At 35.3% G+C, this 27,794-nt stretch overlaps 2 protein-coding genes and 1 long non-coding RNA gene across 9 annotated transcripts in view; 2 read left to right on the forward strand and 1 right to left on the reverse strand.

The window, feature by feature from the left end:
- Lrig3_0 (leucine-rich repeat-containing protein 4B) overlaps positions 1-13,206 on the forward strand; it is a 28,351-nt gene extending 15,145 nt beyond the window's left edge. For 6 of the 7 annotated variants that reach the window (XM_011196463.3, XM_011196466.3, XM_011196465.3 and 3 more), the window contains exons 2-8: positions 6,244-6,473; positions 6,589-7,869; positions 7,932-8,629; positions 8,991-9,129; positions 9,464-9,588; positions 10,635-10,916; positions 12,334-13,206. In XM_011196463.3, the coding sequence (XP_011194765.1) occupies positions 6,312-6,473; positions 6,589-7,869; positions 7,932-8,629; positions 8,991-9,129; positions 9,464-9,588; positions 10,635-10,916; positions 12,334-12,463 (2,817 nt within the window). In that variant the 5' untranslated portion in view covers positions 6,244-6,311 and the 3' untranslated portion in view covers positions 12,464-13,206. The remainder of the gene's footprint in view (positions 1-6,243; positions 6,474-6,588; positions 7,870-7,931; positions 8,630-8,990; positions 9,130-9,463; positions 9,589-10,634; positions 10,917-12,333) is intronic. The other variant, XM_029045589.2, reaches the window with a different exon arrangement.
- Positions 1,532-20,964, reverse strand: LOC105220068 (rab3 GTPase-activating protein catalytic subunit). Its single transcript, XM_011196469.3, has 7 exons — positions 19,560-20,964; positions 19,323-19,495; positions 5,801-6,186; positions 5,622-5,744; positions 5,461-5,561; positions 5,259-5,384; positions 1,532-5,190 (listed from the first exon to the last, which is right to left on the reverse strand). Exons 1-7 carry the CDS (start codon positions 20,850-20,852, stop codon positions 4,708-4,710), a joined length of 2,685 nt encoding a protein of 894 aa, XP_011194771.2. The 5' UTR covers positions 20,853-20,964; the 3' UTR covers positions 1,532-4,707.
- Positions 20,965-24,539: 3,575 nt separating this feature from the next.
- On the forward strand, positions 24,540-25,872 carry LOC128920288 (uncharacterized). Its single transcript, XR_008470400.1, has 4 exons — positions 24,540-24,841; positions 24,905-25,296; positions 25,358-25,517; positions 25,575-25,872. It is a non-coding gene; the product is annotated as an uncharacterized LOC128920288 (long non-coding RNA).
- Positions 25,873-27,794: the final 1,922 nt, after the last annotated feature.

A 27,794-nucleotide genomic window follows, 5' to 3' on the forward strand; every position in this document is an offset into this window, starting at 1 on the left:
TCTGTCTGTCCGTCTATCCGTGCGACGGATAACTTGAGAAAAAATTGAGATAACTTAACGAAGCTTGGAACACGTATTCCTTTGCACTCTGAGGAGGTTGGTATTGAAAATCCAACCAACGAAATCGGACCATTGCCACACCCAAAAAACCGAAACCAAAAACACATAAACTGTCATAACTAAGCCATAAATAAAGTTATAAAAGTAAAATGTGGAACAAAGGATCGCACTAGGAAGGGGCATATTTGGATGTAATTTTTTTGGGGAAGTGGGCATATGCCCATAATATATATTTGTATATATTTCGCAAACCAATGAAGCTATATAAACCAAACTTTCTGCAGTCGGTTCTCTTACATACCCCACCACGCACTATGAAAATAGTTGAAATCGGATAATAACCACGCCCACCTCCCATACAAAGGTTAGGTTGAAAATTACTAAAAGTCGGTTAACTCACTAACGAAAAACGTCAGAAATACTAAATTTACTACTGGACCGATTCGAATGAAATTTGGTACATAATATTTTCTTGACACCCTGATAACACGGATAAAAAATGGGCGAAATCGGTTCACAACCACGACTACTTTCCTTATAACTCAATTTTGAATTCCATCTGATTCCTTCACTTTATAATATATACATAAGGAACCAATAAAGATAGCGGAATAAAACTTTTCACAAATAGTGCATCATATCATCGCTGGCTTCACTTGTGAAAAATTTTCGAAAACGGACTATAACTTTTCAAATATGGGTAAATCTCTCAGATAATTTAATGAAAATCAAAGGAAATTGTTTTCTTCTAATAGTGTGTCTCTGTTCCAAAAATTATTAAAATCGGGTCATAATATCTCCCAGCTCCCATATAGCTAATTATAGGTTTTTCAAAAATACGGTATATATACTATATATGACGATTATCGATATTCTATTAAAATTTTTGCGAAATTTATGGGTATTTTTGTGTGTTATCTTAATAAAATTTCTTCAATAAATTGCGATAGTATGAAATGTAATGTTTCCTTACTTGTTTAATTATATATGCTTATCTTAATCGTCATTTTACTCAGTATATGTTTTCGCCACTTGGGAATTCTGTCAGGATACTAAGATATAAAATATTAGTTACTTAGTTGCACGAGAATTATAAAAGTAATATGTTCTGTGATGAGAAGTATTTCACAATTCCAGTTTTTCGAATATCTTAGAAAACCCGTTTAAGGCTGTATATTGGTTAATCCATCATGATGATCTATGAAATTAGGGTTTCGACGACACCCAGGAGCTCAACTATGCAGCATGATTTCCAGTCTGATTAATAATTACTGATATCGGTCACATTACTTCATTATTGTTACTCCTAATACTTATATATATAAATAATATAAAATAGTTGGTAAGTGGTGAACCCAAGTTGTCATTTCTCTTTAATATTATGCCTCAAAAATTATTATGAATCAAAGTGAACAATATTACAATTAGATTTATACCTTTATTATTATGTAACATCAGAATAATTCTTGAATACACGATTGTTTCTCAATTTTTTATTTAGCATTTCTGAGAAAAAAACAATTAAAAGTTTTATTTGTTATTGACAAAAATAAATACAGAGGCAGTCAAAATTATTTACACACGCTTGGTGTTGTTGTTGTCGCAGGGTAACAAAATGCTATGTTGTTGTAAGCCTTGATCTATTCCCGAGCGAATGGATTCGGTTTGGCAAGAATAGCTAGAAATATGGCTGAGAAATAAGAAAATGAATTGAAGACTCGCAGTAGTCAAAAGTATTTATACAAATTTGTTTGAGTCAAAAGTATTTACACACAACTTTTAATGGATTATCCTGTTGGCTTTTAATGATAACACTGTGATAGTCAAAAAAAAAGACAAGACCAAATTCAACGGTTTCCCCCTATTTCGGGTCCTACGAATCGAACTGCATCATTACTTTTTTGAGTTACAATCATGGTTTCATACAAAATTTTTTTTGAAGTTTTTCATCAAAGTGGCCCATTGTAAGAGAAAGGCACTTTTTTCTTCGGTCTCTAACTTTTTTAATGTTGACTTTTTTGGTAAACTTTCTTTGGCAAAGCTTCTCAGAATAAGTCTGTCTTTAAGTTCTTAGATGACTGTAAACCCCAAAATCAATGGTTTTTGTGTCCTTATAGCCAATATGTAAAAAAAACAGAAATTTAATCCATTTTTTTAATGTTTTTGCCCACAGGTTTCGTCAATATTTTAATTTACCCTTTGATACTTATACATTAAGTGACACCCCATCACATTATAAACCATTGCTTAGGAATGCACCGGTCTGAAGATTGGAAAAAATATGTATATGACATGGTAGACGCTTTTGAAGAAATAGGTGTGAATATGTCCTTAAAAATTTATTTCTTTCACCATCACAAGGACCATTTTGAGCAGCAAGTTCCGACTGAATCCGATGAGCATGGAGACAGATTTCATCAAGTCGCCGCCCCCTTGAGCATTGGTACAGCGGAAAAAAGCTTGACTCGTTGCTTGCTGATTTGTGTTGGACATTGATAGATGTCTTATTAAATTTAATTTAAATATTGTATACAAATTTATGATACTTATTGATAACAGTTATAAGATACAAAAAGAATAAAATAGCATACAAACATAGTTAGTGTAGCTTTTTTAAAAAATACAAATTTTGTTAAGTTTTTTTTCTAATGGTTAGTTTTCTCAGAACGTTGTCTTTGCTTAAGTTTCTTACTATTACAAGATGTCACTTAATGTATAAGTATCAAAGGGTAAATTAAAATATTGACGAAACCTGAGGGCAAAAACATTAAAAAAATGGATTAAATTTCAGTTTTTTCGACATATTGGCTATAAGGACACAAAAAACATTGATTTTGGGGTTTACAGTCCTCTAAGAACTTAAAGACAGACTTATTCTGAGAAGCTTTGCCAAAGAAAGTTTACCAAAAAAGTCAACATTAAAAAAGTTAGAGACCGAAGAAAAAAGTGCCTTTCTCTTACAATGGGCCACTTTGATGAAAAACTTCAAAAAAAAATTTTGTATGAAACCATGATTGTAACTCAAAAAAGTAATGATGCAGTTCGATTCGTAGGACCCGAAATAGGGGGAAACCGTCGAATTTGGTCTTGTCTTTTTTTTTTTGGAAAAAAACTATCACAGTGTAATTATCAAATTTTAATGTTCAGTATAAATTCCTATTCTAAGACGATAGATTCATAATTGGTTACATTACCATTGACATCAATAACAGCTTGCTTTATGGTCCGAATTGATTCAACACAATTGTGCGCTAAGTTAACAGTTAATTAAGACCAAATGTCGGTAATATCGGCGATTTCGGTTATTATATCAATCGTCCACTGATTTTTAACGAAAGACCAAATATTTTGACTATAGTTTTGATCAGGGCTGTGCGGAGGTCAACTTGATTTGCTTCATTTAAAATATTTGTAGGTAAAGATCCTTCATGAAATGGAGCATTGTCCTGTTGTAAAATGTAGTGAATAGTTGGAAAAGGCCGACGGACCTCTACAATGGCTTGATCATGTGAATTCTGATATATCCGGATGATTTAGGGTCCCTGAATTAGAACCAAATCTCCAAAACAGAAGTAAGAAAAATTTCCCCAAAAAATCGCAATGCCACTCCCGACTCTATTTAGCGTCTAAAGTGCATTATTCTTCTTCTCACGTGGTAAATGGATAAAGGGTTTACTAAAGAAGTACTGGAACTAATAATTAATAATTTATTTGCCCACTACAGGCTTCAGTTTTAAGTCAAACAAGAGGAATATTGCTTTTTGGGTTCGGAAATATTGACCACTTTATGCACAACGTAGGCATTTATATTAACTTTTTTTAAGGTCCTGAGCAGTGTAGCATCATTGACTGTTCATGCAATATGCTGATTCGATGGTGCTGCAATATTAAGAGGACTAATTGTGGGATTTTGTATGACAGTTACTACTAATCTTCTGCATTATCTTGGAGTTATCACAGGTTTCTGCCCAGTTCTCTTTAAAGTATCCTTGCAATTCTTCGTCTCCTTCTTTTTAATAAAATTTTAAACAGTATTCCTTAAAATTCTATAAATTTTTACTAACTCCGAAGCCGAAACACCAGTCTTAAACTTAGTAACAGTCTCCAATCTAGTTATAATCGATAATTTCTTTGTTTTCGACATTTTATTTACCATTTTGTATATTTTAAGGCTGAGTTAGGTTATTATGAATGCAATAGAACCAAATTACTACTCTTGCTAAAACAAAATCGAAGGATAAAGGCTTAATCGCCGTGTGTAAATACTTTTGACGCAAAAAAAATGTGTGTAAATATTTTTGACACCTGCGAGTCTTCAGTTCATTTGCTTATTTCTCAGCTATATTTCTAGCTATTCTTACCAAACGGACTTCATTCGCTCGGGAATAGTTCAAGGTTTACAACAACATAGCATTTTGTTACCCTGCGACAACAACAACAACAAACGAAAGCTTTTTGTGTGAAACTTGTAAAAAACGTCCGATGTGTAAATAATTTTGACAACCTCTGTATATAAGTAATATATCTTTATATTAATAATACCCTTTTTCCAAACTAAGGACATTCATTTTTTAATAAATCTTATATTGTATCTTAATCTTAGAATAATTCGGTTATGGGTTGTAGTTTATTATCAAAGTATTCTCTTTAAATCAGTGTAGTGTTCTCAGTAAAGGCACCACATAAACGTACTTCTTCGCCTGTTACAATAGCCCGTAAGAAATGTGGACCAGCAGCCATATTCACTCGCAAAACATATTCCTTCATTATCAAATTGCTACACAATTCACCGCCATTGGATTCGACAATATGTTTACCGATGCCCTCTGAATTGTATAAGCTACACCTATTCGAATTTTCAATAATTTCTTTAAATTTGTTTTTCACTTTTTCTAAGGTTATTTTGCCTGGGTACCCTGTCAATTGTTCAAAGCATTTATATTGGAAGAACTGAACTTCATATTCTTCAAGTTTTTTAATCAGATCTTCGAATTTTGATTTTGTTTGTTGAATGTCACATCCTTTTGCTCCAATAATCTCGTCATCGCGTGATATATGACATAAGTCAGCAAGTAATGCTTCGATTTTAGACTCGAAAATGTCTAATATTCTCTCGTTTTCTAATATAGTCTGTTTTAGTAAAATAAAATGTTATCTGAATTATTAAGTATAAACGTTTGTTATATGTATATTCATGCCTTAAACTTTATTATCGCCGCATGCAGCACCGTTATTATCACCAAATCGTAGATTTCACCTACATTTCTAGTTTCTAAATACGATAAAACGTTCAGCGCTTCCGTTGTTTCATCAAATAAACGTTTCTATAGAAGAGAAATATACAGAGAAATATTGTTTATTTCGCCAATTATATAGTATAATATAGTTTAAAACGTATACCTGTTTGCTTGCTGGAACCGGTTGTGCCTGTTTCCATACTGTTTGCCAAGTATTTTCCGGAACTCGCATGCGCGCACTCAATTGCGCCATTCCGGAATCATCTAAAACACGAAAATCACATTTTTAGTTTACAACATTTTGTCTTCTATATTGCACATTACCCGTTTCCCAATCCTTTGGACTATACCAACGTATGAAATCCTCCATTTTTCCTTTTGGATTTGCGGCTTTAAACGCCTCCATATCAGAGAGTAAAGAAGAGGACATCATTTGAATGTTCAACCCTATTTGATTGAGGATAAATAGTAAATGAGCAACAATACTTCATCTTTGTTCAGACCTGAACCAGATCCTAATTTCAGCATGGCCTCTGCATCTGCATGCAAATGATCCTCTGTTTTTGGAACAGGATCTTGTGTTATAGGAATGTACAATGGTTCATTACTTCCCAATATATTTTCATTCCCCAATCTTTTGTCGCGTCCTTCTGGAACATATTCTGCACAGTCAAAGAACTCGTCTTCGTCTTCATCGCCGGTTTCATCCGAAATTTCTTTGAAACTTTTCTCATCTACTTTTGCTCCTTGCGGAGTGGTCTTATCCATGTCGCTTGAATGGTTTTTGTTATCATACTTTTGACATTTGGAACGCTCAATGCAATAGTTAAGCATTTGCAGTTTTTGGTTTAGCAGACAAGTGCGTGTGTCAGGAAACCCGCCAGAAATTCTAATAGAAAAAAGTAGTAATAGTTTAACGACAATTTATTTATTTTGTTCTTTTCAGATTACTGTGTATCGATTTCGCAAAGGCACGGACTTTTTACTTCTTAATTTTTTTTCGATAAATGCAAAATGTTCGCACATATATATGTATTATTTGCATCGCTGTTACTTGCTTCCGTAATTACGGGAACGATATCCCAATGCCCCTGGCAAAGAGATATACTTGAACTACAGACATCTTGCATATGCGCATATAATTTAGGACAAGAACTATCTGTTCAATGTGATCAGGTTTGTACTCATATATATATATACGTACATGTATATAGTATATATAATATAGTAATAATATCCATAAGGTTTTCATTGAGAAAATATGTTGTCGTTTCATTTTAATTTTAAATAGGTGAACTTTCCTGAACTCATTGGTGCTTTAAATACATATGCCAAACAAAAACCGATTGATCTACTTTATATCAATAACGCAACAATTAATGAATTGCCAAACAACATCTTCGAAAATCTCAGTGTGCATAATGTGCAATTGTCCAGTTGCCAAATAAGTAACATTCAAGATGAGGCTTTCCACGGTCAAGAAGCAGTGCTGAAAAATCTTAATTTGCAGGACAATTTGCTGGCAGAAATACCAATTAAAGCTATCAAGTCCTTAAGCAAACTAAACTTACTTGATTTGTCAAAGAATCGCATTACTTTTGTATCTAATGGATCTTTCTCAAGCCTAAAAAAATTATCCACTCTGAAATTGAATGATAATAACGTTACATTAGACGTTGCAGCCTTCAGTGGGCTAGACGAATGCCTTAAAAATCTGAATCTCAAAGGCACAAGGCAACGTCGTATTCCCGAAAGTATACGGGGACTGAAAAGTCTAGCATTCCTAGATCTTTCATTGAATGGTATCAAGGAATTACCAGGCGCTGGAGGGATACGTACGTTCGATGGACTCAATTCATTAACTGCGTTGAACTTAGAACGCAATTTTATACAAAGTTTGGGAGAGACATCATTTGCTGGCATTCGCAAGACGCTGAGTTCCCTCAGTTTATTAAATAATTTGCTGCCTGAATTTCCCATTGGAGCTATACACGCACTGAAAGAGTTGCGTGTTCTAGACATAGGCTTCAATTTACTAACATCATTGCCTGAAGGTGCTTTCCGTGGCAATCCCGGTATTACATTACTGGCGTTGGATGGCAATCCTTTATCTACAGTACCCGCAACAGCTTTCGCACATTTAAATTCAACACTTCGTGGTCTATCACTGGGTGGCCGATTTCTGCACTGTGATTGTAAATTACGTTGGGTTGCTGAATGGATTCGCAATGGCGACTTGCAAGTCACATCACGTGAACGTAACCCACAATTTTGTGGTTCGCCAACTCATTTTCGAGATAGAGGGTTTTACTCTATACAACCAGAAGAATTAATCTGCGCTGACCTAGAGAATACAACTAGTATTCTTAAAGATATAGGAGCAGACTCAGCACTTATAGCGCTAGCCAACACTACATCCAAACCTATTGCGCAAACAACTACAGTCACACCTAATGGGGAACTTCACCACCTAGAATCATTTGCAATAAATACTTCTAATACCACGAGCACTTTACAAGCTTCTACAAAAACAACTCCTATGACAACCACGCCACGTTCCACAATAGACCCAGTAAGTTAGAATTTTGTATACTAAATAAACTTTATTTTCTTTACATACCTGTTTATTTATAGGTAATCACAACAACTTCAACGGTACAGCCGATGGTAGCATCCCCCACATTGTCAACTAACCCACTAATCTATAATAGCGTAAACAATACAAATACAGTAAAGCCTTCCGCGTCGAGCATAGGTATCAAGGCAATAGGATCCATTGCGACAAAGAACAGTGCCAGCAATCCGTCCAATAACAACAAGCAATCAGGCACATGGCGGCTGAATAGCTCCACAGCTGCGTCGGTGATAACAAATGGCAAAACGCAAAAGCAGCAACGTCCACCATTAGTACTAGGGTTCCCTCCACAAAGAGACACACGCTTCGACGACAATAATGAAGTGCAAGTAAAGAACGCCTTCCGCCAAGATAACTCTGTCATTATCCAATGGGATTCAGATACGGCTAACATTCTGGGTTTCCGTGTGGTATACCGCCTGTTCGGCGAAAAGACATTCAAGCAGGGACCACCGCTAGAAGCCAGTGAGCGGGAGTTCAAAATAAAAAATGTACCAGCACAAGAATGTATTATTGTTTGTGTAATTTCATTGGAGGAATTACATGTGACTCCCGAAACGGTGCCTTACCAGCAATGCCGTGAAGTACGCACAGTTGCTTCACAGACTTCTAACATGGACAAGATAACAATTGCCGCAAGCGCAGCAATATGTGGTACAATTATTGTAGCAGTAGTTGTATTTATAGCCGCAAGCAGGTAAGATCATTTATTGAGAATTGTGTTGTTTTCAGGACTTGTGTGCTTTAAAAATACTTAGATAAAATTCATGACAATACAATGCACGAACATACATTTCAATTTATATCAATAGTTTCGTCTAAAGAGCTCTCTATAATTTGTATGCATATGTATACTAGACGTTTTGATGCTAAAATCTTAAGAAAATTTGACAAGATTAATTTATTTTATCTTGTTCTGATATAATTCCTAGAATTTTACTTCGCAAATAGCACTTTGCCGCGGCTAAATATACTAAAATAAACATCTGAAAATACTGATATACGCCTACCCATTCATTTAGTATATTAATTGTCATATCTTTGAATTTTAAATATAGACGTTCACGTAAACTACAGAATACGCAGCAGAAGAGCCCTCTGCCAATCGGAGGATTGCCAGTAAACTGTTGTGGACCAGCAGGATCGCCAGGACCTCTGGGCTCCATTGCCGCTTTATCAGCATTCAATAATCATAAGGTAACAATAAAATACTCATTTATGGTAATTAGTTTGGTCCAAATAACTCAAACTTAACTTGCTTCAATGATAATAAAATGATTTTTCCTTTGTATTTTTTATAAACTGAAAAATAAAAATAATTTATCGAAGAATAAAACAGAGTTTCAAAATAGTGCAAATTTAAATTTGAATTTCAAAAATTAATTATCAGAAAAAGTATTATTAAAAAAATAACAACCTTGATAGGATAATATCATGGGAAGGTCTTCTGATTGGGTTAATTGAAAAATGCAAGTTTTAACAAAAATAAAATAAAAAGTACAGAATACTGTGTATCTGTTTCTCACTACAGGAATGGGACCAAGTTTCTGCATACAGCGGTCGATCTATTCCGCGACCACGAATTTATTCCGTGGATAATCAAGAGGATATGCGAAGTCATTTTTCTGTTATTCCAGGGAAGGTGGGCAAAGCGAGGTAAGCTATATTTTGACATAAACTTTTTTATATCGATATCATATTCCATGGGAAACATATATGGGCATTTCCGCATGAAGGTCCACCACAGACAAAATATTAAACATTATTAGAATTACAAAGTTTTTGCATATTTTCATAGGAAAATATTTAAATTTATTTATATAAAATTAATTATATTAAATTAATTCATAACCAATTACGAGATATACGAAAGCCAAATCGCATAGGAGCTACTTTTCTCATTTCGATTTTTCTACTGCATTTGTTTTTTCGTCAAAATTGTTAAAGAAACATATCATGTATAATTTTTTGCTTTGTGTAAAACCTTTGTAAGGGTACAAAGAGCAAAATAAAATACACAAGAAATCATGCGATTGCAAATAACTGTAAGTTTTTGCTCTCTTATTAACTTATATTTTAATGTCCCGTGCGACATCAAAAAACAACACTTGTTCCCACTGCATCGCAAATATAAGCAGCAATCTCGCCAAATTTTGGGTATAAACAGTAAATTTGTATACAATTAAAATAAAAAAACCTTCTTCAAAAATCAGAAGATTTGTGGTTTTGGTAACTACTTAAAATTGGTCACTTGCGACATCGTAGGTGCGGAATTTAAAAATTGAAAATTATTTTTTGGACTGGGAGCAGTTATCAAAAGGAAAGTCTAGCAGATCACGAAATCCAAAAATTTGTACACAGCATTTTCTGAAAAAAAAAAAATGTATTTCACTTTCATAATACTATTTTCATTTCGTACTATAGAATTGCTAAATTGTTGCAATTAAACCAGGGGGGGGAGATATAATTAAATGCTTTGAAACGAAAATCTGGCAAATTAGTAATTCAATTGAAGCAAAAATATATCTTGAGAAGATGCTTATAACTAAGAGAACATAACTCAATTACAAATCTCTTTATTGCTATATTTTTCTAAAGTAAATAATTATAATACGTGTTTTATATAATGATACATTGCCATGTTTGTAACACAAAGTTTTCACTTATTACGCCCCTCTTAATATAAACTGGCACTAAAACAGATCAATAGCTGATGGTCAATCCCACCACAGTTTTTCAAATAATTCACATCGTGGCTACTTAGGCGCTGCATTTCCGACTAATTTGATTAACTCTCGACCAGAACTTCGACAATCCAGACAGTCTTTAGCAGCCGCATCGGAACGCATGTCGCGCGCTTCATATGCTGGTTCCGCGCATGGTCCAACCAGCATTACATCGAGTACGCGGCGCTCACGTCCACGGTCTAGATCACGCGAACAACTTAATGCAATACATATACATAATCATAGACCTGGTAGTCGGTAAGTACAATTTCACAAAATATCAATGGCATTATTTATAGATAACTATACTATGTGGGTAGATACAATATTCAAGATAATTGATTTCGGCCCCGAAAAGATTTCTACTATAAACATTTTAGCCTGTGTATGCATCACTGGTTCTTTGCGAACGTGCCCGACAGCAGAAATGGATGTAATCCTGAAACTGACCCCACACCACATGATGGTTAGCTCTACGGCTAACAGTACTTTATTGTCCCTGACGAGACCAGGACCAGGTAACAGCTGGATGGTAAACGCCCGACAATTGGAGATCATAGGGGGAAAACTTCCAATGGCTCTCCTTCCAAGGGACGACATTACTAAAAAGGTGCACTTTGAATGACGATTCAAGATAGCTTTGAATAATAAAATAGATTGGGAGGATTCCTCCCCTAAGGAAGTTATAAGCAGAAGTACCCAGCAATGGTACATGGATGGGTCTAAGACAGCAGATGTCATGGTATAGATCCCGGACTTACGCGACCACGCCTCAAGTGTTCGTGTCCATCGTCTATGCTCTATGCTATTAGCAAATGTGCAGAAGTCATATTGTACAGGGACTATGAGGTGAACGAATTGTCAGTGATAGCCAGACAGCTCTATGCAGCAACAACAGTTTAATCTTGTTCTGGGTACCAGGACACAAAGGTATACAAGGCAACGAACTTGCAGACCAACTAGCTAAATGGCCGCGGCTGCCAGGCCGGTGGGGCCGCAACCCTTCATTGCTGTTGGTCCGCATGTTCTCAGAAATATACTACTAGAAGATGAATTGGCAAGTAGGAATTGCTACTGGCTGCACTTGCAGGGACTTCGCCACTTCACTTTACACCACTTTACACCGGCCACTGCAGACTAAGGCGTCATCTGAACAAACTCTGAATCTGCTCAACAAACCTGTGCATTTTCTGTGACTGTCACCGCAAACACCTGGGCATCTACTTCTAGACTGTCACGCGATTGCGAGGCTAAGGAGTCAGTCAATGGGGTCTCTATATCTCCAAAGGGAAAGTACCACAACCACCAGCCCTGCAGCGCTACTAAGTTTTCTTAGAGCTAGAGGACTGTATGGTATTCTGTGATAAACAGGAGAGGGCACAATAGACTATAGGTCGCAGAGTGATCCTCAATTAAAATCTATTTATCTATAAACATTTTAATTTTCAACACATATTCAACACAATAAGATTCTCCTTGTCGAGCTTTTTTCTTATTATATAATAATATTTTAGTTTTTTCCTTTTGAAATTGTGTCCCTCGTATGTTTCGTCTATATACATATGTAGTATATACATTTACATATATTTCATGTACATAGCATCATTGAATATATTTTAATTAATGTCATATATGGTATATTAACTGGTTTACATTTTAAATTTGATTATTTTAGATATTCTCAGACGGGTTCAACGCACACAATAAACAACTACTGTGATACATCTGATAATTGGACTGATCACGATATGGACATTTATATGGCAAGGAACCCAACAACTCGCAATGGACTGGTACCATTATGAGGGCAGGCTTTATTCTCCTGATATTACAATGATGTATTGACTTCAAAATAGATTTCCTGGTAAAACGTTACGAATTTGCGTAGACTTGGAATGAAAGTGGCGTTATTATTACAGCCATCAATCGAACTGGCATTGTGCTGTCAATTAAAAACGGCCATATCGAATCGATTTTTTAAATAACTACGAGTATAATAACAAATTAAACACACGTCTTTATTGACATTTAAAACTATCCAAATGTGTCTTAAACTTAAATGTACATTTGTGCCTTCATACACCGACTCGAGGATCTTCATTTCGTTTTCGAAATTATAGACAGAAGCACACGTACCATACCATACTGACCGCAATGCAATGCGCTCTTACGTATACTTAGGTGTTTGTTATAACGTTGCATTATACATCCATGGAGATTGAAATAAAATTAGTTGTAATGATAGAAATTGTTGCAAAATACATATAATTTATGTATTTATAATATACAAATACTAATCGATAATAGTTTTAATTACCTTTGTTTAATTTAATTAACATAAACCCTTTAAAACCATAGAATACAGTAAGTGAAGGGCAATGGCAATAACCCACTTTGATGTATTTTTATATTAAAATTTAAAATAAGTTATTAACTGGTTGTATATTTTGTATATGTATATGTCAGCATGTAAGCCTACACTGATTGTTGTAAACTCAAGCATATAATTATAAGAATAATAAACTGGTAAATGCTTAGATATACAATATTTTTTTGTAAATTATTTCCATATATTTTGAGATTTTTGAGCTACTCTCCTACGGCCAAGTACTTAAATTGGATTTGTATTGTCAGCAATTGTCAATAAGGACAAGGATTTCCACAAGACTGGCATTTTGAAAATTCCTACGAAATGGCAACAAGTTATTGAACAAATCATATAAATTAATTGTGCTAAATAAAACTTTCAATTAGAAGCAAAAATAAATGATTTCTTTTTGTAGACCTTTCTTTTTCTAGACCTTATACATTTATGTTGTCGTCTTCAAAATAGTCCCCATTCCAATTTTAAGATAACCAACAGATACGTGGCGCGCTGTTGTGCTATAACCGCGTAAGGTTCTCTTTATTTTTGAACAATGTCTGGCGAATATGGTTACTGGAACATTGTTACAGTATTGTTCTTGGTCACAAATTCATTAAAATTTAAAAGAGCTTTTAACAAATAAAAGCTCAAAAAAACACGCCTAAACTTAGCGGCTGCTACAAAGTAAGCAATGAACACAGCCGATAATTGTATCCTAGTCTATATTGTTGTTGTTTTAACCATTATCCAGCCTTGATAAAACGGAAAGTATAAGTCTAGTTGTTAGTCTCAGGAAACGTGCTATTTTGACAGGGTCGGACCAAAGGAAGAGGGGTGTTAGATGAGTTGGGTTCGTTGGGCATGCACAGCGGTGACTAGCGGGACTCATTACATGCAGGACATATGTCCTCCCATCCCGATTCACTTGAAGCGGCTACAGAAGCAGGAAAGTGGTTCCAATACAGTATTTCCACTGTGAGAAGAGTAATAAAAAATTGTGAGCATTTGGTGCCCAAAAACACCTTTAAATGCTGAATAGAAGGACTCAAGACTAGAGTTTTGTAGCAATCACATGTATTGGAAAAATAAATGGAAATCGGTAGTGTTTTCAGTTGAAGATTTCTACGTCCCGACGACAATTATTATTAATTCCATCACCCAAGGTAAGAGGAACGTTTTCTAGCCCGTCCCCGTAACCGCGAATGGGTGTGATGATTTGAGGTGCAATGTGTCTTTAAAAATAGCATGGAGTGAGATATCCTTAGACTACTTAAAAATCCTCTATTATTGCCATTCGTTCCATAAAAGGCAAGTTTCACACGAAATACTAATGATAAACAATATTCAAATTTAAAATACACAAATAAGAGTTTCAAAAAAAAAGTGAGTGAGCTTTAAAAGAGTACGGACGTTTAATGCGCTCCGAAAAAACAGTAAGTGCGCAACATCAACCAAGCAGGTATCAGCAAACGAGCGGACACCAATGGAAAAAAACAATGCAAGGTGAACATGTACCAAAGAGAAAAGTATAATCTGTACAGATTGGTATTGACCGCTACGTCAATATTAAAAGGAAATCAAGTCCTTTAAAGTCAGCGGTCAATTCCAAAAAATTCCAACCAGCCACGCTTGATACAAATAAGCCAGGAACTTTAAATGGCAACAGATTTGCCATACTAAGCAATGGATCGAACGACGATGCGAAGGGTACCACCACAGTCGTGAATGCCAAGCCGCCGCCAATATATTTGCGAGAGCGTAGCTCTAATGTACTTGTTGCGAAACTAAGTGAAATTGTAGGTACTAACAATTTTCATATAGTGCCTTTGAAAAAAGGCAATATAGATGAAACTAAAATACAGTCCTACACTGAGAAAAGTTTTATGGATATAGTGAAATTTTTGTCAAATAACAATAAAAACTATTATTCTTATCAACTGAAGAGCTCGAAAGGCCTAGTTGTTGTTGTAAAAGGCATAGAGTCTTCGGTAGAATCTAATGATGTCAAAGAAGCCCTTGAAGAATGCGGCTTTCAAATTAAAAATGTGGTAAATATCTTCAATAGAAATAAGGTACCACAACCAATGTTTAAAGTCGAATTGCTGCCAAACTCTAACCCAGTTAAAAGGAATGAAACCCATCCAATATACAACTTAAAATATTTGTTACATCGTAGAATTACCGTTGAAGAACCTCATAAAAGAAATGGTCCGGTACAATGCACCAACTGCCAAGAGTATGGGCATACCAAGTCTTATTGCACTCTACGCAGTGTCTGTGTGGTATGTGGTGATTTACACCCAACATCAAAATGTACTCTTAAAAAAGAGGATACAGATAAAAAATGCAGTAATTGCTCGTCGTAACCAAATGATGAATATCCCTCGTAACGAAAATATAGAAATTACAGACCAGTGTTCGAAACCTGGTAATTCTAAGAATAGTCTTATCCAAGGAAGATATGCAAATGTGCTAAAAGGCAGCGTTGTGCAAATGCAACAACCCCAAAATCCACCTAATGGAGGTATTAAAAATATGATCCTAAACCTCACTCAATGTATGACACAATTTATGTCTAGCATGCAAAACATGATCCAAGATTTAATCAAATCACAAAACCAAATGCTACAGACCTTATTATCTAAAAAATGAGTATACTAAATATTTGTATATGGAATGCCAACGGTGTAAACTAACACAAACTGGAGTTAATACGATTTCTGACTGCAAAAAGCATAGATGCTATGCTACTGTCGGAAACTCATTTAACAAATAAGAACAATTTCTTTATACCGGGATATAGACTTCATGCTCCAAATCATCCAGATGGAAAGGTGCACGGTGGAACAGCAGTATTGGTTAGAAATCGGTTAAGCCACCACGCTTTAGAACCGCATGCTACAGCCCAGTTACAAGCTACAACAATATCTTTGAAAAATCGGGGTTCTGACCTCAATCTAACTGCTATATATTGTCCACCTTGCTTTAAAATTACATATTGCGAATTTAAAGACTTTTTTGGAACGCTAGGTCAAAGATTTCTAGCAGGTGGAGATTACAATGCAAAACACATGTACTGGGGCTCTCGTCTTATTAATCCGAAAGGACGGCAGCTCTACTACACTATTATAAATAAGCACAATAACCTTGATATAATATCTCCTGGAAAGCCGACATACTGGCCCAGTGATAGAAACAAAATACCAGACTTAATAGATTTTGCTGTAGTCAAAAATATAGATAGATCGCTAATAACAGCAGATACATGTACTGACTTTATCTTCTGATCATTCTCCTGTACTAATAAAGTTATGCGAACAGCCCATGATAGTTGAGCCAAAAGTTTCTCTAACAACTCATAAAACAAACTGGTTGAATATAGAAAATATATCAGTAGCCACATTAACATAGATTTAAAAATAAATACAGGAAGAGATATTGATAACAGTATAGAAGAATTTAATGATGTAGTAACTAATGCAGCTGTCTTGGCAACGCCAAAAAGAAACATTAAGGTGAAGAAACATGACTAATAATGAAATAGAAAAGCTTGTGAACGAAAAAAGGCAAGCTAATCGCGAATGGCAGATACATCGCTCTCCTTCTACTCAGCTTCAACTGAAATCTTTTGTACGTAAGTTAAAAAAAAGCGCTTAAACGCTAGAAAGAATACAGCACTGAAAATTATACAAAGAAACTGTAATAATGAAATAGAAAAGCTTGTGAACGAAAAAAGGCAAGCTAATCGCGAATGGCAGATACATCGCTCTCCTTCTACTCAGCTTCAACTGAAATCTTTTGTACGTAAGTTAAAAAAAAGCGCTTAAACGCTAGAAAGAATACAGCACTGAAAATTATACAAAGAAACTGTGTCCAAATTCTACCAAGCAAAACTCTCTTTGGAAAGCCCAAAAGTCTTTTAAGCCACCGGCCACCGGTAGATTCCAAAATGCCTATAGACAGTCAAATGGTAATTAGGCACGAAGTGACGAAGATAAGGCAAATTGTTTTGCAAATCATCTAGAAAAGGTATTTCAATCAAAATGCCCAAAGAACAATTTTAAGTTGCCAATCATCCACAATACCGCAAACGAGTCGCTTGGGTCTATTAAGACTTCAACTACTGAAATTGTTAGTATCATAAAAGAGCTTAATCCAAAAAATAGTCAGGCCACGATAATATTACTCCAAAAATGCTAATTGAGTTACCAAATATTGCTTTAACAGTGCTCCCCTTGCTCTTTAATGCAATTTTTATTTTCGAATAGTATCCTATTTCATGGAAAAAGTCGCAGATAATCATGATAGATAAACCATGGAAAGACCTGACACAGCCGTCTTAATATAGACTAATCAGTATTCTACCCTGTCTTTCTAAAATATTTGAAAAAGTGTTACTATCAAAGATGTCTCCTTTCCTTCATGAAAATAATGTAATACCAACGCACCAATTCGGTTTTCGTGCAAAACATGGCACTGTAGAGCAAGTAAATAGAATAACTAACGAAATTAGGAAGGCATTCGAACATAGAGAGTACTGTTCTGCTATATTTCTAGATGTGGCTCAGGCGTTTGATAAAGTGTGGCATGAAGGACTTTTTTATAAGATTAAAAAAAGTTTACCTTTCCAATTGCATAAAACCTTGGAGGCCTATTTAAAAAATATAAAATTTGCTGTAAAAGTAGGTGATTTTATATCTGATGAACGTTCAATAAGGGCTGGAGTACCACAGGGCAGTGTTTTAGGCCCAACTCTATACATCATATATACAGCTGATATTCCAACTGCTAATAATGTTTTGACATCAACTTTTGCGGATGACACAGCTTTAGTGAGTCGTAACAAATGCCCCATTATAGCATCAAGAATATTAGCGAAGCACTTAAGTTCTGTCGAAGAATGGCTAGCAAACTGGCGTATAAATGTAAATGAACAAAAGTGCAAGCATGTTACATTTTCCCTAAGACCAAAAATGTGCCCGGCAGTAAAAATGAACAATATTCTAGTGCCTCAAGCGAATGAAGTTACCTTTCTTGGTATTCACCTAGATAGAAGGCTTACGTGGAGAAAACATATATCTAGTAAAATAACGTGCATGAAGATAAGAGCTGCAAATTTAAATTGGCTTTTAAATAAAAACTCTAGACTTAGCTTAGACAACAAAGTACTTTTATACAATGCGGTTATAAAGCCGATTTGGATGTATGGCATTCAACTGTGGGGTACGACCTGTGCAACTAATATTGATATAATACAAAGGTACCAATCGAAAATGCTTAGATCAATCACGTGCTCACCATGGTACATGCGCAATGAAAATATCCATAAAGATCTTGGTATCCCTATGGTAAAGAAAGAAGTAGAGGACAGCAGATTGAAATATTCATCTAAACTCCGTTTAGTACATTCCTGCGATCAAACACGCCTAAAAAGAAGGGATATGCCTGCGTACTAAAGAGCAACGTTTCACCAATACAGCTCTTCACTTCACTTGATTGAGCTTGTCTAGTTTTTAAATAGATTTAAGATTTTATAACTTGCTGTTAGGCTTAAAAACAAGCAGATTCAATAAATAAAGAAATATTGAAAAAAAAAGTTTTTTATTTACAGTAGTAAACAAAATTAAGCCCGCGTACCCGACCTATACCTATAGTAACATCTCTAAGTATATTGAGACACTCCTTAATTAAAGTCGAGTAAAAATTTACAAAATAAGTCGATCATAAACGTATGGAATGTGGACGGTCTTAATCAACATATCCTTAAGTAAACTTTATTATTTAAACAAAAAAACATTGGATTATATATATGTCACTAGCAAATCATTCCATATAGCAAACCACAAAATGAACCAAGTACAGACAAAAATTAAGTTTGTTATCGTAAAAAAATCAATAGTTTCGGATAAACTAAACATCTGAAAACATAATCTTTCCAGAAATCTAGCGAATGAAGGTGGAGGTCACTAATAAACCGAGTTATATTCGGTTACACCTGAAACTTTCGTCAATGGCACTTTGCTGTCCCATTCCCTCTGACAATCGGTTCAATATTACACCTGACAAGATAATCAACGCTGAAAGGGTTATATATTTATGTGGACCATACAACGTATAATGCAATAACAAGGATGCAATAAAATTTTCTCGAAAAAATTCAAGATAAAAAAAAAATTGGTCAGACATAACGCAACATTATTTGAATATGGCGTTATTTCAACAACTGGCTTGAGTATTTTAAACGGATTTGATTTTGGACAAATAAATATAAAAATATATTTTAATAATAAAATACACACCCTTGAATAGAGAGCCTGGAATTCCATATAAAGCGAAGCTCCCTAATAAATGCAATCCAAAGCTGGGCAAATCCACTTTTTCCACCAAAATGCGCATTACAAGTAGCTAGTATGCAACTTAGGCGACAGGCTAAGGAGTTGATTGGCGAGGATTTTATTCGATGAGGATCAAACTGAAAAATATTTGTAAGTTTTAAGTTCAGACTCATATATATGAAGTTAAATATAATATAGTACCTCATTTTTTTGACTCATATCATTAGTATAAAAATTTATTTCAATATCTGGATATAAATCAGGGAAGATAAATGCTATAAATGACCTTAGCTCCGATTCATTTAATGGCCCAGCAATTTTCTTCAAATTCTGAGAACTTTCCTTGATATTCAATTTATTATTTGATCTAATGTTTCTAATATGAGGGTCTGTCAAATGTTGCAATGCAGCTGCCATATTAACGCCATCAGAAGAATCTGTAACAATCCGCCCAAAGAAAGCATCTAAGGTTTCTTTATTGTCATATAACTTTAAAAAATCTCGTAAACAACTCGTCAAATAGGAAATAGCATTCGCTCTTTGGTACATATTGCAATTAGGCGCCTTCGAAGGTACAAAGTCAGTGTATAGTGACGAATCAATTGCAGAGTTTTCCGAAATGTCTAGCCAACTATAATCAAGATATACTTCTGTCTCCGAATCTGGGAAATAACCACATGGAAGGGCTAAATATTTCTCCGAACTTATATCTTTATCCTCAAACGCATCATTGGTTTCATTAAAGCTTTTAAAAAACGGGACATTCATCGCATAACGAAATCGCTTAGTTGGCAAAGCATACATATTTCGTACTGATACCGAAATTGGTTGCACATTACTCCGTGGAAGTTTCTCCTTAAAAATTTGCAGTAAGCCAGATAAGTAACGGCAGTCGAGAGGTGACTGTTTTAGAACGACTACATCAAAATTTGTTCGTAGCGTAGCATTCATTCCAACTCCTAAAAAAATATTTAATTTTGGGTCATAAATTTGTACAAACATCGGCACCATTCTACAGTATTCTGCTGCCACAACTGTTGCAGCACTGAGGAAAAAACAAAACTCAGATGGCTTATTTATATATTTTTGGTTTGACTGATGTGGGTGGATGACAGCAAATCGACGCAATCCAAATAAATTAGATATTGCATGTAGGCCTTTATGATCTGGAGATTTTAACGGCGGACCAAAGATACTCTTAACATTCATAAGATCGTCATACATAGAGTTATTCGCTTTGTTTTCTTTGTCATCCGCCTCTCTAGGGAGTACTGAACAATACAAACTTACAGAAATTTTATCAGTATGTAGTAAAAAAGTTTCTGTGTGCACTTTCCAGTTAGGTCCAAAGGTATGGACTTCGTTTGAAACATCAATTTCAATTGCATTTAACTTTTGAATAACATCACCCAGCTGTGCATTAAAAACCTCCCAGTCAGAAACTGTGCTGAAATCTTGTCTATAAAAACCACTATCGTCTATTTCTTCAGCCATTTCAGGATTTTTTGTTATAAACAATTGTAATAATAAATGCTTCTTCTTTTCTCAAACGCAATTCAAAATAATATCAACAAAATACAAATTTCTAGTAGGACTGCCGCAATTCAAAGTATTATGCAGTTGAGAGTACATTATCCGGTATCTCAACTCTCAAAAATAATTGCCAACCAATTGAAAAATCTATTGCCATTGTCTATCACAATCTTTGTCTGGGTATTCGAGCTATTGCGAATGATTGCATCTTCGTACAAAAATATTTTATAGGACTGAAGATTTCAACATATTTTTGAAATATTATTTGTAATAACGATCGATTATTTAAAACAAACAAATCGACATATTTCTAAATTTGTTCACAAAATATTTTACTTTGAACAAAATATGTAAATTTTAATTAAAAAAATTTCGCCGTCGCAACGTCGTGTCGTGTCGTCGTCTTTGTGTCTAGCTTTCCAAATAAATTGAATTTATATATAATATCAACTAAGCAGTGAACAACTTATTAATAATAAATAAAATACCTTGAGTAATTAATAAAATCAATGAAAGTCTACCAGAATTTAAATTTCTGCAGAATGTACATTGATCAATTTGGTTACAACGCCAATAGTGCAGGCCTGTCTGATAAGGAATTGGCGCTTTTAATGACACCTCCGGTCCAGTTACGCAATAAAAAAATGATCGAGAATTTATGGACTTTATTGGAAAAGAAATCCGGTAAAACTACATAAGTAGCAGAAAACAGCTGGAAATGTAATTTAGGAAGAAGGCACCAAAAATTTCTTCAAAATATCTGAGAGACTTACTTAAGACACAAGACAAGACAGACTCTGAGGCTCTCATGTACGATATTTGGGCCTTGAATACTTATGGTTCGATTTCGGCTATTTTTAAAAGGGCGATGCCACACTATAAGTGCGGAATTGGTGCAAAGTTCTGTTCCGATATTTTCACTAGTGCTTACTTTATATATTGTAAATTAAACGTTTCGGATCGAATTTAAAGTTCTGGTATATAGGAAGTAGGCGTGGCTGTGAACCGATTTGGACTATTTACATATCGTATCGTTGATAAGCCAGGAATATATTATGAACCGAATTTCATTAAATTTGTTCGAGTATTTTCGGATATATGGTTTTTGACCCATAAGTGGTCGGAACCACGCCCATTTAAAATTGTGTATACCATTTTGAGTACAGCTCTTCTGTACCATCTTTATAATGAAATTTAAGGCTTCTGGTGGTTTTCCTTACGTAATTGAAGCATTTTTAGTAGTTTTCAACATAACCTTTGTATGGGAGGTGGGCGTAGTTGAAATCCGATTTTTTTTCCATTTTTTGACTGTATAAGGTAGTATCTGAAATAAATGACTATAGATTGATATAGCTTAAGTAGTTTACGACACTTTCATTACAGACGGGGCAGCCCCCATAAGTTCGCTCCTGTCGCTCATAAAAGGCATCTTTGGTAAAATCGTTTTTCTCTTCCGTCGGGGCGTGGAGGCAAATCAGCGATATGCTATAGGACTTCGCTTTGATGCGAAATGAGGCTAAACGTTCTTACACCGGGGTAAATGCTAGGACGCGACGACGGAGTCTCTGTCCCATCACAAATCCTACAATATTTGCTCTCCTTTATATGGCCGCTATGGTAGATTAAACAAGGGCACACCTTCTTCCATCCTTGTCCCGTCCATCGCACTTCTTGGATGGCGGTGATGTCAGCCTTTAGCTGGGCAGAGGGACTTTTCCAATTAAGGGACAGGACATTCCGGGTGCATGTTCTCAAATCATGATCCTTAAAACGTTTGCAGAATCGTCATTCAAAGGAGGATTTTTCATATGAGGCTTTACTCCATTTTTCATTGGTTGATGCTTTTTTATGTGGTTGGTCCCAAACCCTACGCACAACCGCGAAAGCGCGTTTCAACTTTTCACTTTAGCTCGCCTCTAAACGGCAGTTTGTTGACTATCCAGAGGTTACTTGATTTAAAACCGCAAGTCGTGAGCTGCTTGAACATGTGGAGAATAATTGTTCCTGGTAACTCCCAAGTGAATGCCAAACAAAAACTTTCCTAACTTGCGTGAACTTCTACACATAACCCCATTTTAAAATTAGTAAAAAATAATAATTTGGCATTTAAGTCGTACACAATAGCTGTCATCGATTGACTAAGAGTTATAGAGAAGCCAAAAGAACGCACTATCCTGTAATTCATACAGGCAGGGAGCACTTATGGTGCAAGCCTGCGCTAAAATGCCCCCTCAATCATGCGCAATAGTGCTGAACCATTTTTTTAGGTGGAAAAATACTTAAATCTGAACAAAAAGATTTTTGTATCCATTTTTATATAAATTTATTTAATAAATTAAAATGTATTTCTAAGCAAAAACAACAAAAATATAAAATATGTACAATGTATTGTCATTTTTGTCTAAAATTTGTCTTCTGAGTCGTTTTTACCATTGTGGATAGTATACATATGTAAAACAAAATTTGGCTCAGAATAGTACTCAGCAAGCGGCGATAGCATTATCTGCATACTCTCCTCGAGTTCAACTAGATAACTTTGTTGTTGCTTTCACATATAAATTTTTTGACGGACGAGCAACGCCCAAAGATAGCGAGCGAGAGCTAATGGCATAACTCAAGAATGATATAATACAAGATTACGACATGCGTTTACAGTTATCTATTTTGGGTTTTAATTTCCTGTGACGTGACCATTGCACGGTAGTACAAATCAATAAAACAAAGCCAAAAGGTGGAAGTGAGCGAAAGTGCTTTATTATTATTTAATACTCTAAGTGCAAAAGATTTCCTTGAAAAAGAAATGCACATTGACGGAATTTAATAACATTAGTACAAAAAAATTTATAGAAATAGTTTTTTTAATTTTCCAAGCAACAAAAAAGTTGGCATAAATGGCGAAATTTTTGTAACAAAACAAACAATTTTAATTATAAATATGCATCATTATATTTGATCATTTTATAGATGACCATTTTAAGAACTGCACATTGTTCAATTCGGTTCACTATGTTCCCAACAAGTCATGGGTACTGAAACTCCAATAGTCCACTTTCACACAGGCAACTTCTGTTGCTAATTCTCGGGCGATTCTTTTTTGCTGTCGCCCCTTACGTTCACACGAGAAATTCTTGTTCGACAACTCTGTTCGTGTTTTTCTGTCATTCTCTTTAATATAATTTTCTCAACTTCTTGTACGCATCGTTTCCAAGCAAAAAAATATATTTCATTAACTAATTTTTATTGTTATTCTCAATTTTCTAGCACATTTTAATTATATTATGCATATTTCTATATGTATTTGCAAATTACTTACAAAATTAAATGATTAAATTCAAATTTTCAAATATATTGTAAACATTAATTTTAAAATGTGTGCAAATGCAACACTGTTACGTAGCAGCAAACTGTTACGAATAAGAACACAAAGCGTGTTGCCTGAACACAGCAGACTCGGCGCGATTCTCCTCTCCTCGTCGCCCCCTCTCCTATAAAACTAAGAATTGCCGCGACAAAAATTGCCTGTGTGAAAGGGGTCATACATTCAAAGAAATTTTAATAACACCACTACATACACACATATGCAACAAAGGGCGAAATGTGCATACATATTTACCTCAACTCTTCTTTCGTACAGCACCCCGAATGAGAGAAAGAAACAACCAAAGTTCTCGTGTTTAAACAAGTTTTGTCTTGAGCTATGTATATCATGACTGCTTGTGAAGTATTATTTTGCGTGTTTTATTTAAATCAGTGATCTGTAGCCTAATTAAAGTTTAAATTATTGAAGCACGCATTTTTAAATAAGTAAAACGTAACATAAAAGTTTGCTAAAGCCAAAATATGGAATTGAAGAGGGTGATACAGTAATACTTCATTGCATTGTCAATTCGAAGCACGCAATAGAAGCTACGCCAACAATGGTCAACATCAAGGGCGAAACCATCGAATACGTAAATAATTGTTGAATATAATAATATTATCTTGCCTTAAATTCTAATTAATTTTCCATACAGATATTTCAAACCTCATATGGCGCGTTAAAGGTATGTAACCTAATTGGTGGCACTTATGGTAGCAGCGTAGAAATTTCGAATCGATGGAATATGTGCGGCAAGCAAATCCAGAACTATGGATGCAAACGCTGCTACATCGAACACAAATCATTTACACACCAGATATTAGGTTTAATGTCACTTTTTTACATGCAATTAAACATTTTGCTCAACACAAACCCGGGAAGAACTGAAACGACATGGCTTAGGTGCTTTTGTAACCGTTTATCATCGCGACGTGTGTAAACTGGGGTTTGCCAATGAGCTAGAGGGCAAAACAGTTGCAGTATTTTTAGAATTGCCGACCCCTCAGTTGGCCGTGCCATGAGCAGCTAAAACTCAGAAATTAAAGGGTAAATTTAAGTGAATGTTTGTGATCATAGAAATTTAAAAACTTCTTGTATGTTCAATTAGGAGGACTTTTTGGATTCATTTTCACCTTGTATTGAGCAATCATAACGTTGTTGTATCGCTTTACAAGAACATGGATTCACCGAAATTAGTTCAATGGAAATACTACAGCAAGAGCATGGATGTTAAGACTAGAACATTGCCAGAATTCCTGAAACATAAGGTAATTATTACGAACTTTTATGTTGTAAAACTTCTAATTTTTCTTTATATTTTATAGAAATCCTCTTCCCAGAAAATGGACGAATCTAGTACTAATGAAATTAATGAAAGAACAGATCTTCCAAATCTCCTAAAGAAACCAAAATAGTCCTCACATAATGTGCGCAGCTTACACTTCCAGGCCGCTCGGGGTATTTGACATTTGCCACTCTTCCTCCAGCCTTTGTCAGATAGCAAAAATTGTTCAAATATTCAATACGTTTTACATATGTATATAGTGTAGTACGATAATACATTTATAAAGTAAATATAATAATAAACACCTAAATGGCATGATATTTTAAATAAATATGAAATATAATTAATGATTTTGTTATTAAATTCTCATTTGGAATTTTGGTAGAACTAACCGGTATAGTTTCTGGGCTTTTGTGGGTCGCAGTACTGAAAGTGCACGTGGAGTTTTGGGTCTTTCATCCGTGATTGTACCAATACCATTCCCCAAATTGTGCAAGAGGTATATATACATTGCTAAATGATGAATGTAATGTGCAAGAAAGGGATGAACGATCACACGTACACAAGAGTTTCGGGTACTTTTGTCAATTCGCCCTTAAGAATGGCATAGAAACTTTCATTGAAACTGCTGGTACCGCTCCCTGGCATTTCACGGAAGAATTCGCCGGTACCTGTCTTGCAGGGTTTTACATTCCCGTTTTCTATTAAACAATTCTTTTTGATTAGGGGTCCTGATTACGTCAATAATGTCGTAATCTTGTCTTCTATCATTCTTAATAACTGCATAACTGGTTGAAAATCTGTAAAACATATTAGGGGGATTCTATTGCTCTTGCAAGATTGTACGATTGCACGGAATTGAAAAATTCTATAACAAAATAAACAATAGTGGTACTCATTTAGCGTCGTAAACATATGGCATCATCGCAAAATTACAATATTGTAACGAAAATGGCACCAGAACAAACTGGAATTGACAATCGAAATCGATAACTTGCCAGATCTATCTAGACATCGATATTCGTAGTTGCCAGAATGTTCGAGTGACGATAACATGCTAGCAATCGACTATATAAGGGCTGCTGGGCTGGCAGCAAGACACAGTTCTGATAAGAGAGTTGTCAAGTGAGGGCAATTCTAAAGAGAGAGTTGTCGAGCAAAGTGTAAACAAGTTATAATTTGGAGTTGTAAAGTAGAGTATTGAGTACTAAAGTGTTAAGTTATAAGGAATTAGAAATAAAGATTAGTGTATAGCCATTAAAGTGTGACTTTTATTTGACAATCCAGTGATCGAACTCAAGGTAGAGTTTTAGAGTAAACGACAGATTTTGGAAATCCGTTACAATTGGTTGCAGAAGTGGGATTGACAAATAAAATTCCATAGGAGATAATGGTTAAGTTCAACGATTTAAAGATACCACAACTCAAAAAGGAGTTGGAACAACGAGGCCTAGCAACGAATGGGTTGAAAGCTGAGTTACAAGCTCGTTTGCGAGAGGCGATGGAAGAAGAAAACATCTACGTGGACGAATTTGTTTTTGAATCACTGTTAGAGGAATAAACAACGAAAATTGAGGAAAAGGAAGAGATTCCATGTTCATCAGGGGTACTGGACATGAACAAACTTTTGTCTGTAATATCGTCACATTTCCAGGCGCAGTCATTAGAGATGAAAGCCCAACAGTTGTCATTGTTTGAAGACCAGGACACACGCTTAACAACAAAGTTGTCCCAACAGATAAAAGAGCAAATAACAGAGCTATCAACGCAAATATCAGCTCAATTTTCTTCACAGTTAAAAGAGCGGATGTTGGAAGCGAATGGGTTATCCTCACAGTTGGAAAAGCAGGAGGAGGAGTCAATGGATGTGACCTCAAAAGGAGCAGACGTGTTAACACAGCTGGAAGCGCACGAAGAAGCGAATGAGGCGCTTATGTCAAGACCTTTGGAAGCGCATGGAGAGATTCTGTTATCACAATTGGAAGTGAATGGGGTGTCCTCACAGCTGAAAGAGGAGGAATCGATGGAGGTGACCTTACAAAGAGAAGAGGTGTCAACACAGCTGGAAGTGCATGGAGAGTGTATACCATCACAGGTTTCGGCACAGGTGTTGACGCAGTTGAAGGAACAGGAGGTGCATAAATCGACGCAGGTGATCCCAGAGAAAACAGACGTGTCACGGACAAAAGATTGTGATCTGAAGGAAGAAGACTCTCAACAAATGAGCCTCCAGGTGTGAAATGTCCAAAGAAAGAAGAAA

The sequence above is a fragment of the Zeugodacus cucurbitae genome, chromosome 3, assembly GCF_028554725.1.
Source record: "Zeugodacus cucurbitae isolate PBARC_wt_2022May chromosome 3, idZeuCucr1.2, whole genome shotgun sequence".
NCBI classification, from domain to species: domain Eukaryota; kingdom Metazoa; phylum Arthropoda; class Insecta; order Diptera; family Tephritidae; genus Zeugodacus; species Zeugodacus cucurbitae.

Excerpts from the sequence above, each read along its gene's own strand:
- LOC105220068 (XM_011196469.3), bottom strand. The coding sequence starts at position 20,852 with ATGGCTGAAGAAATAGACGATAGTGGTTTTTATAGACAAGATTTCAGC. Across the intron at positions 19,496-19,559 it reads ATATGAGTCAAAAAAATGAG|TTTGATCCTCATCGAATAAA; the intron begins GTACTATATTAT and ends AATATTTTTCAG. Across the intron at positions 5,745-5,800 it reads GAAATTAGGATCTGGTTCAG|GGTTGAACATTCAAATGATG; the intron begins GTCTGAACAAAG and ends TCAATCAAATAG.